The sequence below is a fragment of the Magallana gigas genome, chromosome 8, assembly GCF_963853765.1.
Source record: "Magallana gigas chromosome 8, xbMagGiga1.1, whole genome shotgun sequence".
Taxonomy (NCBI): Eukaryota; Metazoa; Mollusca; class Bivalvia; order Ostreida; family Ostreidae; genus Magallana; species Magallana gigas.
The window spans coordinates 2,261,185-2,280,033 of NC_088860.1; the positions used below are offsets into that span (position 1 = coordinate 2,261,185).

An 18,849-nucleotide genomic window follows, 5' to 3' on the forward strand; every position below is an offset into this window, starting at 1 on the left:
CTTTAGAAACAAACTCGTCGATTTACGATTATCACCTCCTCAAGATTTTATCTCTTTCTTTCTTGGTAATGCTTCTATTGTTTTAACTTATTGCGGATTATGTAATCGTGCACGGATTTGATTTAAGACGTCATGTTGTATATTTACGTAGGAAGTCCCTCTCCCGGGATGACTTCTAACAGTTACAAGGGGAACTCCCCCTTTTAGTGGATCTTAAAAATCGTAAGATTGGGCTGCTAATTGACCAAAGAGCTCACGTGTTTGTCTTCAATAAGAGTTTTCAAATCTATCTTTTTTATCATCATCCAATGCTGGGATCAAATGCTGTTTGGAGTAGCTTCTGTTTTAGACATTTTATGACAGTTTCCTGGACATACAGTTCTATACTGTACAACAGCCATTATCTATTCAAGTCATTACCTGTGCAGTCTCTAGGATGAGCTCACCGTGTAAATATGCAGTGGTTTGTTTTATTATCATAGTTTTGGGGATTTTTTTTTCAATTATAATTTTATAATTTTATAACATGAACTTGAAGTACAAAAATAATTATGTATTACATGGATTTAATGTGTGGAAAACAACATTCAACAAGTACGTCCTACTCTAAGTTAAAATTTTTAGAAATACTCGTAAATATTTAAAAATCGACAGGTAATGTAAAACTAAACTTGTTTATTTTCCTTCGTTAGGCAGTGGGGTTTCTTTAAATCAAAATTTGAATAAATTTCAAATATACCGGTAAATCCAGTTTTTCTTTTTCTAAAAAAAAATTCAATATTCTTATGAAATCTTTTTCTGCTGCTTATTATCCGGGTTTTTTCTCTAAACACGATTCATTAATAAAAGAAACAGACATTTATTCATTATGAATTTATTTGTTTTATTTAAACTTTTTTGATTGAAACTTTTAAAATCACTTATTAAACAAAATGAAATTAAAATTGTAAGAAAAAGGTATTTTACTCACTCACGTTTGACAAAATATATCATGACATGGTAAACGAAAAAAAAAGAACATTTATATAAACTGAGCTTACTAAAAAACATGAATATTGAAAACAAGTGAATTAATATTGCCCAATTTTTTTACTATAAAAGTATACTTTTTAAGAACAAATTGGTTGATCAAGCACTAATCTAGAGAGAAAGTACCTATGGATACTTAAGACTTCAATAGATCAGAAAAATCTTTGGAGATACGATACTTGTCTTCCAAAGTTAGATATTTTATTTGTACATACGTAAATTAATTATTGATCTTTAGAACGAGAAAAGGGAATTAAGAAAATGCGGGAAGTTTGCGAAATAGATAAAATATAGAATTACCTGTAAGGAGTTTAATATTCTGTACCGTCATACATGTGTATGCATGAATAGCTCTCGCTGAATGTTCATCAAGACGATAATCTATTCAGTTAGATAAAGATATTTGTAAAAATTCTAAAAATATTTTTTTAATCGAGTTATTTAAATTCTCAAAGAAAGAATTCCGTGGTTCAATCCTTTACCACTGCCGTCATCGGAACGGCGCACTGTGAATGTCAAAAATGTTAATTTCTGTGGCTAACAACTCCAGGTAACGCTTAAAGAAGAGTCTCAAAAAAGTTCGCCTTTTTTTATTTCGTTTTTATTCTGAGGGGAACGGGATCATAAATATCACCAAAAATTTACACAGGGACCAAAATATAAGTTTATTACTTATCTCTGGCTTATCTGACAGATCTACCGTATATTTTAATGTTTTCTGTATCCCAAATCGGCTAATATTTCAAAATATATACACCTGAGCGATCATCGGAACCCTTAATGACGAGGTATCGAGTAGCCGAGTGTATGAAAGGCAATACCAACGGAGCAGCCCCAACACCTAGACAGTCGGGGGCTTCTCTCCCATTTAAGCGTTCTGGAGCTAGTAGCGCGGTAAGTAGCAAGAGTACACGAGAGCAGGCGGGAGGGAGAAGACGCGCACTTGCTGACGGTGTACCAAAACAAAAAATGTGTCAGCGAGGGATACAGGGACGGGAGGACGGGTGCTGACTCTGTCATCATTGATGGACGACCGTCATTGGAGCACGGCCATGCTTGATGATTTCTTCTCAGGATATCCATTACTGCATCCATTTAGATATTATGTCGTTATAATTTAATTAATTTATTGGCGCTTTATCTCGGTTGTTATATCGTTATATATTTAAGATGGAATTTTGGATCCGTGTGGTTTTCGTTTTGACACAATGTATTGTTGTGTTATCAAATCAGTGCGTCCTACGTGACGGAGAGTGTTCTTACAATGTGTACTTATCGAACAACAACTGTGACAGGCCGTTACAGAAAGGAGATGCCAATATACAGAAGGACTCTTACACAGTGGCCGGGATGCAGCGGGACTTCAACGTCGTCAAAGTCAACCACGAGGACCGGATCCGTGAACTGGAGGCCTCCATCCAGAAACTGCTGCGCTCCTCCATCCCCGCACGTGACGGGGTCTTCAGTTCTGGTCAGGCTTTGGAGGGGCCGGTCAACATCGAGAACTTTTTCCCAGGAGTCCAAACCGCGGAGGGAGGGCTACTTTCTTCTCTTCACAACCATTTTACAAATTTGAGGAACGAAATCGAGGCTAAGGCCAATAAAGTGACGGACATGGAGATCAGGCTGAATGACACGACAGTGGCCTTACAGCAGGCCCACGACGAACTATTCAAGAACAGCCAGAAAGTGATCGCAGCCGAGAACCAAGTCAGAGAAATGGTACAGGAAAGATACGTTTTAAAAAATCAAATCAAGTTCAAATCTGAACAGTTGGCCCAGGCCATGGAGAAGGTTAATTACACGGACGCCCGGGTCCTGCAGCTGGAGAACCAGCTTTACGTACTGGTCCGGTCCGAGTCCAACCTTAAGGAGGAGCTGGGTCTGTACCAGTGGAAGCTTAACAACAGCCTGAAAGCCTTCAAGAATCTGAAGGGCAACCACACAAAGCTGGAGAGGACTCTGAACAAAACACAGACCGAGTTGGAGAGAGCCAATCTGGACCTGATGGAATGTATCACTGGTGAGTAGTGTGGTCAGAGAATGTTTTTAAAAATATTAAAATGCTGGTATATAACGATGGATAATGCCTTTTTATCACATGTTTATCCCAATATACGGTGGATATCACTCATGGAATAAATTTTTGATATTCCACTGTGTGTCCTTACGCCACGTGACGTCATAGTTAATCATTACGAAGGTTTAGACGGTTGATTGACTTAGAATGAAAAAGTAGATAATTAATTCAGTTGAGGGGTGTTGAGATATAAATTTGAAACATTTAATGTTGTTTCAGTTATTTGTCATGAATTCATAAAAAAATGTTCGAAAATGAATGTCTGTCTCTTAAACTTCAAGGAACTTTTTTTCCATGCGTAACGTTGTTGACGTGTTGTAAATAATATGTTGTGCGGCTCACAATCACAATTTTTCAGAAAAAGTTGGGATTAACAAAATACTTGGTAAAACATGTGATAAAAAGAATCTCTCATGATTTGGGATGGTATATGATTTTTATCTACCTCGTTGTGTGTTTTCTATCCCCTCGCCAAGGCTCGGGGATAGAAAACACACAACGAGTTGGATAAAAATCATATACCATCGCAAATCATGAGAGATCCTATATTTATTTAATATTTAATGACGCGGAAATATAGGAAATACATTTACAGAATATTTAGGGTAACTTAATGAAACTTAGCTATGAACTTCACCCGTATCTATATAGCACAAGCATTTAGTGAACTCGCACCACGGGTACAGAAAATCTAAGGCCAAAATGAACATTCTCTTCAATCTGTTAACAGGTACTTGCGCAATTTTTCAATATATCAAAAGATGATAAATGATGCAATGATCTTCTTAAGTCAAATATGTATATGTTTTTCAAAAGGATCGACCGCGCTGACTTCCGATTAAGTCTTAACTTCAATACAAATGTCAAGAACATTACTCCGATTGCAATCGTCAATTCACTGCTAACTGCTCTCGTGAGAATCAAGTGCAGAAAAGTTTTCTGAGATCAAACGGCTGACGGCTGAAACAAATTGTCCCTTACGAATACGGCAAAGACGGCACCTCTGAGCAACTATAGGTGAGCACATTTAGTATCAGCGCTCAGAGCTGAACACTTTGGAGTAGACCTAAACCACCTGTACCTCGTATCTTTGGTTTCGGTATATCAGAGGTCATTCATCCAGTAACCTCCCCTGACCCCGCTGCCTGGGACCGCAGACCGCGTGACGTGTAAGGTTGTTAGGTTGGCAGCGCGGTAAGTAGGCGATGACGTTTTGGCGGTAAAACATCGTCAGCGGGAGACGTGTTCGTCTGAGTGGAAGGTTCAGTCGTTCATTCTGGAATCCATTCCCCCTACACCCGAGACCCTGACAGACATTAGATCGCCGCATCACGTCTTTAATTAATAGTTTGTAAACAGGGGCTTAATTCCCGGAGATCAAGCGTCTATATAACCAGCGTCCTCTTTACCGGGTTCTTTTGCTTCTGGCTCATCGGGTCGATTGTGTGCGGGAGATTTTTCATTGAAATCAGGCCTGGTTTAACACAATAGCTTAGGTTGCATTGTTAAATTCTTTTCAATGAGGAACACCTTTCTATCATATTATGTACGTTTGTCTTTTTTTTTGTGTGTAGAAAAAATATTATTATCATTATCTTAGTAGGTTATCTTTTGAATTTGACACGAGAGATGTGGTGAGATTAAGTGTGCCAATTGATGAATTCTACAATTAGAGAATGTCCTCTTTTTGTTCATCTCATTAACCTTATGTAATCAGTGTCGAAGTTAGACATACAACAGTCAAACGCAATCACAGAACATGAAAGCAAGCCACTCAACACAAAGACAGATAAATTCCGGTTTCCAGAGCCAAGCATAAACATCACTCATTGGAAACTGCCGACATATTTTACGAGCCGGAGTCAAATAAAAAATGGCAAAACTTCACCCCTGCTAAGTAGAAAACAGGTGGAAGGAGCGATTGATTTTTTTTTTAAGAAGGAATCTGCTGGTGATAAATGATGGGGTTGTCGGGATAGATTCTGATTACACCTAACTGTATTGGAGAGAAGAGTCTCTTGAATTGCATAATACTAATGAGCTTCTTAACAGCTTTCTGAACAATTTAATTTACAAACTTGTATATATCATTTTATTTTCAATACGGTTGGTTATTTTTATAGTCGTTCGTTGAACGTGCCTAAAATTCTTAAACAAAATCTTTTACAAATGAAACGTCAACATTCTCTGAAAAAAAGAAATGAGTATATATACATGTAACAAAACATTGAAGATTTTTCCAATGCATTAAAACATTTAAGTTTTTACATCGTCAAATCCCATGGTTGATTCTCTCGGTTTTCACCCCTTCTTATATCATTTTATTTCAGTTTATTAAAGTTTTTAGCATACTTAAGTAACATGTAAATTCTAGCTGTACCCATTCAACCAGTCTAATCTGCAAACCCACATCATTTCTTACACATACCCAGCCAGGTCGAAATCTGATAGCTAATAATGCATTACATTCCTGAATTAATCACAATTTAATACATCACAAGATGGAGTGATATATTTTCATACGCGTTTACCTCAACACTAGAAACCCATCATTTTTTCTATGCTGTATTACATTCATAAAATTAAAATTCATGAAATGTGTATCAAAGTTTTTGCACTTCTCATCTGTGGAATTTATCATGTGACCTGATCTGATTGTGACGTAGTCTCTCGAGATTTTTTGGGAGAATGGTGTGAAGGGTCCCATGTTGCTTTCATTTACCGAATCACAAACAGCAGGTTTTTCCCCAGTCAAGATCTGTAAGATATGACATTTAATAACATTTTGTGGCAAAAGGAATGTAGATATGATAAATATATTAATGATAACTTGCTTTGTAGTTTTGTTTTTTGTATAAGTACCCGTGCCTCGGTTTTATAGTGCGTCAGTACTCTAATAAAGCAAAACGAGCAACAGCAAGTAGCAATGGCCTGGCTGGAATCTGGTTATATATATATTAAGTAGATTAAGAACCAAAAATTAAAGTTTTGTTGCAATGAGAGAAAATGAGGTTTTTTTATTCAAATTTTAGATGACGGAAGCGATGAATTAAATCTACTTTGGGACATTTCAGCTATTCAAACACATTACTTTCTCCATAAAAATGTTTGGGGTTTTTTTTTCAAATCTAGAAAAATGTGTTTGTCACACAAAGTTTAAACGTTAACACTTAGACCGACTCTGTCTGGAATCAGTCCCTGTTTTAGATGTGATCACACCAGTTGCTGGGTTTTTTTTATATAGAGCAAAGTTATCCCTCGCATTTCTGAGTTGTGCAATTTAGGAAAATACCTATATAAATGCTCAAAATTACGATAAAATTATAATTATTGTTTTTGTTTTGAGAATATACTCTTCATTGTCCTGTTAATTTTTGTCATGTACATTTTGCACAGTGCTATGTGCACATGCAGTCTAATACAAGATTATGATGTGGTGGTTTTTTTGGGGTTTTTTTAAATGTCTACATATGTTTGTTCACTTTACTTATGTATATATGTTAAACCTATGAATTGTATGGTTCTTGGTTATAAACAATACAATGCTCCGGAGACATAAAAATGATAATGAGGGGAATTTCTCATTTACCTATTATTCGACTAATTAACAGTACCAGTCACCTAAAAATTATCTAATAATTATATAACCAATTTTCTTCTACATAGTTACCGAGTAACCAGTCTGTTAAAGCTATTACGTACAGTGTAAGTAGATGCATACGTTTGATGGTGTGCGAAAAAAAAAATGTATACACTTTCTACAATAAGGCGATATATTACGTGTTGTATTATTTATGTCTTGTGCATCAAGTAAAATCTATTGTCAGTTCACACCTGGGCGTCTGGAGTCCTCGGTCTTATATTACCTACCGCATCAAAATATTCATACACATAAAATTCTCACCCATTATATCTGGATGATTATTTAACGTCCTAGTTATCATTGTATGTAAATTATCTATGCTCTGTCCTGAGGAGCTAGATCCTACTATTATTGTACATGTATTATGATATCATAGACACCCCCCTTCCTTTACCCCCAATATCATCCATGGCTGATAAGTTCTTACAGAGGGAAAATTATAAAACATGCTGCAACCTGGAGCTAGTTAACCTCGAATTTTATATTAAGATTGAGAATGTCAGGTTCTGGTAGAATAGAGTACATGCCAGGCATGTTATTCTGTAACACAGATCCTATCTGACATGCAGTTCAAACTGTTTTTCTTTTATCGGTTATCTGAACTTGATTTAGGATAGACCTATTCCCATAACTCAGTAATGAATTTAATTCTTGATACGATGTGTCTGTGTAGTTGATCTGAGCATGAGATTAGCCGTGTTACAAACTGTTAACATGGAGCAGTTTAACTCTGATCCTTGCGTCAAAGCATGTTACAGGAATCAGACATTCTTCACTCTCTAACAGCTGTCTGAACGTGGCATGAAGGCCAGTTCTGGATAGAAACAAAACTAATCAGTGGGATTCAAAAAATAACCAATGAGCTCGGTTTTGTCTCAGCAGAGCATCTGTTAATTTGCCCATTCAAAAAATGTAAACAGACTTATTAAGCAGTCTTACAAAAGATTTTTGGGAGTTAATTTTAATCAACTCTCCTATGCACTAACTCGAGCAAACCGAAAGTGAAACAGTGTTTGGACCTAAGCACAAATCAATACCGCTGACAACACTTAGTTCTTCAAAATAATCGATAAATTCGATGCAATATATTCTGAAACATTGTTTTTCAGGAAAACTTATTTAAACCTTGTGAGATTTTAAGTGTCACAAACAGTTTAGATATTTTTGGAAGTCGTATGTTAGAAACATTTTCTATTATTAAAAAATCAGAAATCTAGGGTTTTTATGTTAAAATAAGAGTGATCTCCTACTTATTATTTTATTAGAATGCAGCTATTTTCACCTTTAAAATAAAATTACTGATATTTTGATTTCAGCAAAGACGCAGTCGTTTTGTGGGTTTGAGAACGACGACATGTGTGGTTTCACCCAGGAAACGGAGAAGGACCAATTTGATTGGACGAGAAGCAAGGGGGAGACTCCGTCCAGTAACACCGGACCCTCGGGGGACCACACGTGCCGGGCAAAGGGGGCTGGTAAGAAATGTGGAGATCTATTGTTGTCAGATGAATATGGAGTAATTCATAGTTTTTGAAAAACGAATTTTTTTTATTTAGTCTGTGTCCGCGGTCTGAAATTCCATTGTTTCCAATCCCCATCCCGTCTTTTGTATATGACTTATCTGAAGTCTCAATCCGCCAAATTAGTCTCCCGCTAAAAACGCTACACAATATTTTAAAATTATTAAGTTCTTCAAAAAATATCAATAAAAGTTTTCTTTAGAAAATGTAATACATGTATTAGGAACTCCGTCCAAAATCTTACAAACAATGCGTTAGTTTAATCTTTTGCCGAATGCATGCATATGTTTCCAGTGCATGCGCTACGTAAATATAAATGGTGCTTTGTGGTATATAGATAAAGCAAGTGGGGAGTTTTCCTGAGGATTCTGTTAAAGCTCACCCGAGTATCGAGTTTTTGACACCACATAAAAGTCTGGTTGTGTAACCTGCCCCCCAACTCTCGGATGTGACGAGTTCACTCTCCCGGGAACCCGATCCCTCTAACTGTCTGTGGACAGGCAATCTCTGGGCCCTACTGTCGTACCGTCCACAGACAAACTGATTCAGTAACATTTTCAAAAAGCCTTTTATTTCTGACCTACTTGAGTATAGGACGACGTTTATTTTAGTGAGAGCAAGACCAGGGCAATTTTGTGCTTTCAAAAACAAAGGTGTGCTTGTCTCCAGAATCCGGTTAATGGTGTGTTCTACACGTCACGATAATGGACTTGACCTAAAGCTGTATTTTTGTATCCCCAAATAACAGTTTAACAAACTGTTCTCTGGCATTCTGACTTCTTAATATCATTGATGTCGTTGAAATCGGCTTCATCTAATGACTGTTATTACCATTTCTAAAATCCTTTCACATAATAGTTGTTCTACATGTACTCTTATTTCATTTAATGTGTTCTAAGGGAATGACCCATCCAATTTTTAGACTTCTTATGTTATGTATGCTGTGTTATAATAATTTGAACGTGTCCTAAATGTGTTTCGTTGTTTAGTTTTACTCAGGTTCTTTAAGCTAGAAGTCCTATTATCATTAATGCTGTTATTTTTTCCCAGGTAACCGACAAGTAATGCATTTCTTCTATATTTTCCTCTACTCTGATTTTTACTCTTAAAAAAAGGACCCCCCCCCCCCCACACTGATCAGACTGGTTCATGTTTTACATGATGCTATTTTGCGATCCAAAGCTGTTTTCGAGTGATTTTCTTGAACACGAGGGCAACGATACTACATGTGCCTGTTCAGCAAAGTTGGTGCTCGCGAACGCTCACCAAAATTTCCTATCCATGTAAAACAAATTTTAGCAAGCGCTTGCAAGCACCTGCTCTATTGAACACGCCTGCGAATTCCTAAATGTTTACGCGCCCCTGAACTGCTAAAACAGCCCATAGTAATCCAATGTTCGTGCTTGTAGGTCACTTCCTGTATGTAGAGGCTTCCGGTCGGGGTAACAACGAGCGTGCGGTGATGTACTCACCATTCTACCAGAGTCTGGACCAGCTGTGTCTGGGATTCTACTACCACATGTACGGGCGTCAGATAGGGACGCTCAATGTCTATACCAAGGTAGGTACGGGCGTCAGACAGGGACGCTCAATGTCTGTACCAAGGTATATACAGGCGTCAGATAGGGACGCTCAATGTCTATACAAAGGTAGGTACGGGCGTCAGACAGGGACGCTCAATGTCTATACCAAGGTATGTACGTGCGTCAGACAGGGACGCTCAATGTCTATACAAAGGTATGTACGGGCTTCAGACATGGACGCTTAATGTCTATATAAAGGTATGTACGGGCGTCAGATAGGGATGCTCAATGTCTATACCAAGGTATGCACGGGCGTCAGATAGGGACGCTCAATGTCTATACCAAGGTATGCACGGGCGTCAGACAGGGACGCTCAATGTCTATACAAAGGTATGTACGGGCGTCAGATAGGGACGCTCAATGTCTATACCAAGGTATGTACATGCGTCAGACAAGGACGCTCAATGTCTATACCAAGGTATGCACGGGCGTCAGATAGGGACGCTCAATGTCTATACCAAGGTATATAAAGGCGTCAGATAGGGACGCTCAATGTCTATACCAAGGTATATACAGGCGTCAGATAGGGACGCTCAATGTCTATACCAAGGTATGTACGGGCGTCAGATAGGGACGCTCAATGTCTATACCAAAGTATGTACGGGCGTCAGATAGGGACGCTCAATGTCTATACCAAAGTATGTACGGGCGTCAGATAGGGACGCTCAATGTCTATACCAAGGTAGGTACGGGCGTCAGATAGGGACGCTCAATGTCTATACCAAGGTATATACAGGCGTCAGATAGGGACGCTCAATGTCTATACCAAGGTATATACAGGCGTCAGATAGGGACGCTCAATGTCTATACCAAGGTAGGTACGGGCGTCAGATAGGGGACGCTCAATGTCCATACCAAGGTAGGTACGGGCGTCAGATAGGGACGCTCAATGTCTATACCAAGGTATGTACGGGCGTCAGACAGGGACGTTCAAAATCTATACCAAGGTATGTACGGGCGTCAGACAGGGACGTTCAAAATCTATACCAAGGTATATACAGGCGTCAGATAAGGACGCTCAATGTCTATACCAAGGTAGGTACGGGCGTCAGATAGGGACGCTCAATGTCTATACAAAGGTATGTACGGGCGTCAAATAGGGACGCTCAATGTCTATACCAAGGTATATACAGGCGTCAGATAGGGACGCTCAATGTCTATACAAAGGTAGGTACGGGCGTCCGATAGGGACGCTCAATGTCTATACCAAGGTATGTACGGGCGTCCGATAGGGACGCTCAATGTCTATACCAAGGTATGTACGGGCGTCAGATAGGGACGCTCAATGTCTATACCAAGGTATATACGGGAGTCAGATAGGGACGCTCAATGTCTATACCAACGTATGTACGGGCGTCAGATAGGGACACTCAATGTCTATACCAAAGTATGTACGGGAGTCAGATAGTGACGCTCAATGTCTATGCCAAGGTATATACAGGCGTCAGATAGGGACGCTCAATGTCTATACCAAGGTATGTACGGGCGTCGTACAGGGACACTCAATGTTTATATCAAGGTAAGTCTAGTTTGACATTGACAAATGTATACAAGCGTCACGACTTTCAGTTTCTATACCAAGGTATGAAAGGCGTCAGATAGGGAGACTCAATGTCTATACCAAGGTATGTACGGGCGTCAGATAGGGACGCTCAATGTCTATACAAAGGTATGCACGGGCGTCAGATAGGGACGCTCAATGTCTATACCAAAGTAGGTCTAATATGACACTGACACAACGTTCAGTTTTTATGCCAAGGTAGGTGATGTCAGACACACGTATAGATATGAACGCTTAATGTTTATACGAATGTACGTACATGCGTCAGATAGGGACGCTCAATGTCTATACCAACTCACACTGACAAATGTATTCAGGCGTCACGACTTTTAGTTTCTATACCAAGGTAGGCGATGTCAGACACACGTATAGTTTGAAGGGCTTCAAAAAGAGACGCCGAATAATAACACCAAAGTAAGCAGGGTCATACACTGACAGATGTATGCAGGCGTCAGAAAGGGACGCTCTATAGTAATACAAAGGTATTAACGGGAATCAGATAGAGGGGCGCTCAATATAATGCATGTATATATCATAGTTAGCGATTCTCGATATCATATAGTTTACAGCTAGGCGCTCAATGTCTAGGTAAACGGGGTCATGACATTGACACATTTACAGGCATTAGATAAGAACGCTTAATGTCTTTTCCTTGGTAGACAACTTCAAAGACTGTTACATGTATACTGGCGTCAGATAGGGAAGCTTGTTGTGTATACCAAAGTAGACTGGTACGTCTTCAGGAGTCAGATAATTACGCTCAATTTGAATATACAAATGTCAGCGATGTTTGAGAGAAAAAATGAGAGAGAGAAAAGAAAAATGAAATTACACTCCATAAAATAATTGTTGCGAATAAAGTTTTGTGTTTAACTAAGTTTATCAAAATAGTCTTCTTTTTTTCTAGACTCGGTCCGGTGACGTAATTGAAGCAGCGTGGAGAGCATACGGTAACCAAGGAAACGTGTGGATTCAGGCGTTACTAGACATCCCCAAAAAGCTAGCCAGGGCCGGGTTTCAGGTAGTCCTCTCAGCAAAAATATCTAATAATTTTTTTGATAATTATAGCAGTTGAAAACGTGTTATATAATTTTTGTTAAGTTTAGCCAGAAAACCACCCTTTTCGATATATTGCATCTTCACAATGTCAGTGCTGTAATCACAAAACCTTGATATTGTGAACTAAGAGATTATTTTGTAAAGGTTATATATGTTCTTAAGTTCTGGGAATAAAACGTCCTGGGAATGAAACAATGTTCATTTTTAAAGAATTTGAGTTCCTCGATACACCTGTAGCTAACATTTCTGTGTTCCCTGTGTTCCAGCTGGTGTTTGAGGCCACAATGACGGGGAGTTACCTGGGAGACATCGCCATTGACGACATCTCGGTCAGTGACGGCCGTTGTGGGTCAGATTCCGTCATCCCGGTCTCCGTCCATTCCAACGTGACCCTGGAACGCAGCGCCCAGCTCCGGAGACTCCAAAAGTTCAAGAAGTTCCGGAAAATGCTCCGACGACGGAGAAATGATAATAGTGATAGTTAGTAGTTGAAATCTAGTGTCTTCCAAGACTCGTTAAAATATATACATGAGAAAAATAAGAAGACCGACCCTGCTTGTTGCATGGTGTTGAATTTGTTCGAAGACAGAATTGACTGGCTGCTGGCAAGATATCAGCGGTAAAATGATTGGGTCTGACAGCTAGTGGCTCATTTTTATAAGACTAGCTGCCGTTGTTCATATCAATGTTACACCGGTGAATTCATTGTATTAAAGCATGTATGTGTGTATACTTATTGCAGGCTGCAATGGCCTCCTGATCTCTGTAATAAACTCATCTCAAAGATATGCTCTTCCTGAGAATAATCGTGTATAATGTAAGAAATTTACAAATGTATGACAATTTCCATTTCTTTTTCAATTGTGTTTAATCCAATTTTAACACGTTAAAACAAATAACAAATGTATAATGATTACATAACTACAAAATAAATTATAGTTTCTGGAGAATGAGTCAGTTTGATTGCCACAGATTTAAATATCAGACACATAATTTCTTAACAAAACCTGATCAAATACAACGATAGCAGCAATGAAGAGTAAACTCAAAAACTGGTCACTACTTCTCATCCATGGCATCCAGATTCTGCATGACGTAAAACAAGTGCTCATTAATGATGGTGTTCAGTTCTTTAGAGATGTTCATGAGTGTCTTGAAATTCTCCTTGTCTGCCACGACACCTGAGGGTGTTGCCATGACGTCAGACAAATGTTTGTGGACCTGGCTGATTTTCTGGAAAAGGGATACGTCCAGCGGCATGGGCATGACTTTACACAGCTCTGTGAAGCTGCACAACCAGTTATAGTACGCCTGGCTGCTGAAGTCGGGGTTACTGGCATAATCCACCGCAGCGGTGTCTGAGGTCTGGTCAGATGCTGATGGGGTGACGGTGGGGGGATCCTCCAGGGGTTTGGGGATTCCCTGCTCAGTGTGGAGCTCCCCCTGGTGTTCCGAATCCTGATAGTGGACCTCCACCACCTGTTGTTCCAGAGATTCAGGTGCCAGCTCCTCTATGATGTGGAGGTACTCAACCGGCACACAGTCGTCCGTCTGGATCGTCTGGATTTGGCCGTTATCCAGGACCTCCGCTATTGTCACCACCGTGGACTCTGACATCTGGGAACCGTCGAACGTCGACACGGGCAGTGTCTGTACCCTCTGGTCCCCACCCTGAGACATCAGACCCTGGTTCTTGTCCAGGGCCTCACTGATCACAGACTCCACAGACATCTCCTCCTGTCTGTCCCCGTCAAGTCCTGAGGGAGACTCGGTGGCAGAGTAATCGTGAGGAGGTGGGTTAATGGGGACATTCTGTATGGAGGAGTTGAGGTCTTGGATTAACTTGACTATTTTCTTCTGCTTCACCATGGATGGGTGATCGCCGGACATGGAGGAGGCGATGTCCTGCTGGGTGATACATTGGTCAGCATTCGGGAACACAAACTGTAGGGCCCCAGTACTAGTCCGGATCACCTGTACATCATCCTTCTGATGAAGATGTTTCCTACTAAGATGGGCCTTTAACTGCCCCGCCCTTTTAAATGACTCGTAACAGAGCTGACACACATACGGCTTGGTTCCCACGTGCTCTCGTTCGTGGCGCCGTTTACTGGACGGATCACTGAACCGTGTTCCGCAGACTTCACACTCGTAGGGTTTCTCTCCTGTAAATCAAGTCAATGAAATAAGAGTTATCTATCCTGTCACTGTCTAATCTATGTTAGTGACTGAATTCATAGTGAATCAATATAAAAAAATAAAGGTAATGTGTATCAGCTTCTGACAAATAAGCATACTGGTAGCCAATTTACCTGAGTGAACTATTTTGTGTCGGTTGAGATCAGACTGATGGGCAAAAGCCTTGTCACACAGCTTACACTTGAACGGTCTTTCTCCTTCATAAAAAAAAAATAAAATGCACACATTATATTTCAATTTACTTTTCTCTTTTTTACAAACTCTAAAGAAGTTTCAAATATATATGTGTACAGTATGTGATTATACAAAATACAAATTTACTTCATTTCACAAAAAACAGACAACTTAAATAAAAATTATTTCACACATACTTGTTGATTACAAGACTATGAGAAATTTTTGAATTAAAAAACTAAAACTGCTTTTTCGGTTCAAGTTTCTAACCTGTGTGCATTTTCATGTGGGACCGGAGGTACATGTTTTGGGAGAACTTCCGTCCACAGATTTGACAGGAGAACGGCGTCTCTGAGGAGTGTGTGATTAGGTGACGCCGTAAACAGCTGATCTGTCGGAAGTTCCGCAGACAGATGTGACACTGATGAGGTTTGGAGTCGGTGTGTCGCGACATGTGCTCCTGTAAACTGACATTACTGGAAAATTTGTTGTTACAAAAACTGCACTCAAAGGGCTTGATACCTGTAAGAGAATGCAATCATGAAATAATAGTTACCTTCCTTTGCAATAGACATTAGTCTGTACATTAAGTCTTTTGTATTTGCAAATCCATCACAAATACATGTAATATTAAATAAAAGGAGTTAGAATGCAACAGTCTGATTTACAATACTATTAATGTTTTAGATCAATTCGTACATCTACTTACCTAAATGTGACATTTTGTGTCGCCGTAAGGCTTCGTTACTTCGAAATGACTTTGGACAATTTTCAACGTTACAGTGGAAGGGTTTTTCTCCCAAATGTATCTTCATGTGTGTTTTTAAATTGCCTGCAACAATAATATTGGTACCAAAAATTCACATTAGAGTGCATTCATTAATCAACAAACATACTCACTTTACAAGCTTCATAAGATCCATACAAGAGGTTTAAGAAAATTTATATTCTGTTCTGATCACAAGATATGAATTACTTGTATAAATACCTTTTGAGGAGAACTTTTTCATGCAGACTCCACAGGAATAAACCACAACTATGTTATTTTTCTTTCCTGACCGTCTTGGTTTTTTATTGAGGTAGACAGTTTGTGGTTTTTGAGATTTTTGGATTTCAGACTCATCCTGAGAATTAACAATCTGGGATTCCTCCTCCCCCTCCTGGGTCATGCGACTTTTCTCCTCTTCCCCCTCCTGAGATTCCACACTTCCACTTTCCTCTATTTCATCCTCCTCCATTGAATCAATATTTTCTGATTTCACAGCTAGCGTCTCATCAATTACCTCCCCCTGACTTTGGTTTTCGAAAGAACCTCCTGCCTCACTCTGTTCCTTATCACCCGCCGAGTCAACCACATGTTGAGTCAGAGTTGAGGCTTGTTGCGTCAAGGTTGAGGTTTGTTGAGTCAGAGTTGAGGTTTGTTGTGTCAGGGTTGAGGTTTGTTCCACGAGGTGCTGTTGAGGTAGGTTTGTGGACTGGTCTGTAGTGGTCTGCTGTTGAGGTATACTCTGAATCTGATTGGTCTCCACGGAGCCAGAAAGCACCTGTCCTCCCCCGGTCTGTAGAACTATGTCCCCTCCTTCAGTCCCCTGCTGGATGATCACTATACTGACTTCCTCATTCCCTACCCCCAGGCTATTGGCTGTATTAGCATCTGTATCATAAATAACACAGTCTTACTTGTGCCACTTAACAGGAAGATTTAATGAAAAAGACATCTATTTTATACTTTTGAAGATTTCCAAGAGGAGAGAAAGCTAATCCTTACCTAAAGTGATAACTTCTTGTGTCATGGGCACTTCATACTGGGGAAGTTTTCTTGGCCGACCTGGAGAACATAATATTTTCGTAATGATGTATTTATATATCCCAATTTAATTTTGTTTGATTGATATTTATATTGATTTTATGCACATTAACTTAGCTTAACACAGAGAAAAGTTTTTGTGGCAGAATTTGACATAAATAACAATTTTACTTTCAATACCATAAGGAAAAGATGAAGTCAGTAATTCCAGTGAGATTTAATGATACTGGCGTTAATTTCAATCTTTTATTCTTTGCTAGAGAACTGAACTTGCCTCTTTTTCGCGTGGAGGATGTGGCAGGTCGTTTCACCAGGGACACGTTTCGGAACTCCTCCTCAGGTGTAAATTTCTCCTCCGCCTCCTCCCCTTCATTCTCCTCATTCACCAGGTCTGGATTCCTGTAATCCCTGTCAATTACAAAAGTTTCCTTTAAACATCTACAGCACAGCACTTATCTTCTGGTATTTTAGCTTTACAAAGTCAAGTAGAATCTCAACCATTCTAAAGTTAAATCATCAAATCACCATATTATGATCATGAAATATTTAAATAATATCAACTTTCAAAAAACATGATGTTGTCAGAACTCCTAAGCAATATTCAAAAAATTGGGGTTTTTAATGCATTTTGAAGATGCATGTATACCTATAAATTTGAAACAAACAATTTATATCTAAGCCCGGCCTGAAAGAAATTTTTTTGGCACCTGAACTTGAAGGGAACACTTCTTTTCCTGGTGGGGATTCTTCCTGACCGTCTCTCTTCGTATGCCGCCCGCTGCGGCTTCTTCTCCTCGGGCTGAACAGACACCACCACATGAACTTCAGTTGGGGACTGGCCCTGATTGTCATGGCTGTGGACTTCATTATTCGGAACGGTCCATACTTCTGAGGAGACGTCATTAACACTGGTCGAATCATCTGCTACTTGATCTAAAAATAATATATGTTGTCAATTTCTTTTTAAAATTCACCAGAATTATTTTTTACATTAAAAATTTTAAAGTTTTTTGTGATTCCTGACTATCGTGGATATTCATTTCAAGTTACTGGTGTACATAAGTGATTAGTTAGTTAATGTATCCTGTAAACCACCCTGTTCTGTGTTGTCATAAAGGTACCAGATTTAACTTACACAGGTTGGGACCAATTTTTTTTTAATTTTAAACTTTTTGATATAAATCCGCATAAGAATCTGAATAGATGAAATACAACAACTTTTGGTAAACAACTTTTTCTGTAGCTGGATATTGATCCCTCAGTACAGCCAAAAGTTGGTGCATTTGATTCACATTAGTGCGGATTTATATCAAAAATTTTAAAATAAAAATTGTTTATTTTTTGCAATTTAAATTCATATCCCATTTGGGCTATTATATATCCCAATTGGGAGTTTGGTCCCAACCTGTTAAACTTGATTATGTATGTTCCATGTATGATGAAACATGTTGGGATATGTCACATGTACTGGTGTACTCTTCACCTCGAGTCCTATCAACAATCAAACTGAAATTTGGAACGTGGACGAAACATGATGTCTACATTTCAACTTCTAATAAGGGATTTGGTCGTCTGTTTGACCAATAAACCCCCTTAGATCAAAAACTGAGAGGCGTGGGCCTCCCATACACTTAACAATTTGTCAAAGGTGCGTAAATTGGTGATAACCGGAATTAAGGATAATGTGTGCATGATTAAAACTTCTATGTCGTTTAAATTTCAAGTATCTTTACATAAGAAATACAAAAAGTAAACCAGCTATTGAATAGGTAGAAATATTCACCTTGCGAAATGTCACAAGCGGCAGCCATTTTGATAGAAGGAGCCTTGCCGAAAACCCGGATGAAGATTATGGTTTTGGCGCGAAAATTTGAAATTTTTCAATGGGGGGGGGGGGTGATGAGAGAGTGCAAAGCACCTCTGATAACAAATACCCCAATAGAAAAGAATTTAAAGAAAGAAAAGTTGATTAAATGAAAGAAGGTATCCGGGGCTTATTTTCGCATTTACTCTTGAATTTTAAATTTAAAAGGCACAAGACTCTCCCTCTAGATCCGACCATGGTTTAATACGAAATTCCATCATTTTCATTTTATTATCAGATGTTACTGAGTTCTCTCTCTCTCTCTCTCTCTCTCTCTCTCTCTCTCTCTCTCTCTCTCTCTCTCTCTCTCCCATCGCTTAGCAGAGAGAA

At 39.1% G+C, this 18,849-nt stretch overlaps 2 protein-coding genes across 2 annotated transcripts; one reads left to right on the top strand and one right to left on the bottom strand.

Moving 5' to 3' along the window:
- The first annotated feature begins 1,835 nt into the window (after positions 1 to 1,835).
- LOC105344280 (MAM domain-containing glycosylphosphatidylinositol anchor protein 1) lies at positions 1,836 to 13,425 on the top strand. The gene is made up of 5 exons (XM_011452017.4): positions 1,836 to 3,052; positions 8,069 to 8,227; positions 9,682 to 9,833; positions 12,324 to 12,437; positions 12,742 to 13,425. Exons 1-5 carry the CDS (start codon positions 2,200 to 2,202, stop codon positions 12,958 to 12,960), a joined length of 1,497 nt encoding a protein of 498 aa, XP_011450319.3. The 5' UTR covers positions 1,836 to 2,199; the 3' UTR covers positions 12,961 to 13,425.
- LOC105344279 (zinc finger and BTB domain-containing protein 24) lies at positions 13,111 to 18,508 on the bottom strand. Its single transcript, XM_066068778.1, has 9 exons — positions 18,439 to 18,508; positions 17,363 to 17,588; positions 16,930 to 17,063; positions 16,617 to 16,676; positions 15,837 to 16,502; positions 15,558 to 15,680; positions 15,119 to 15,370; positions 14,788 to 14,871; positions 13,111 to 14,640 (listed from the first exon to the last, which is right to left on the bottom strand). Exons 1-9 carry the CDS (start codon positions 18,464 to 18,466, stop codon positions 13,535 to 13,537), a joined length of 2,679 nt encoding a protein of 892 aa, XP_065924850.1. The 5' UTR covers positions 18,467 to 18,508; the 3' UTR covers positions 13,111 to 13,534.
- Positions 18,509 to 18,849: the final 341 nt, after the last annotated feature.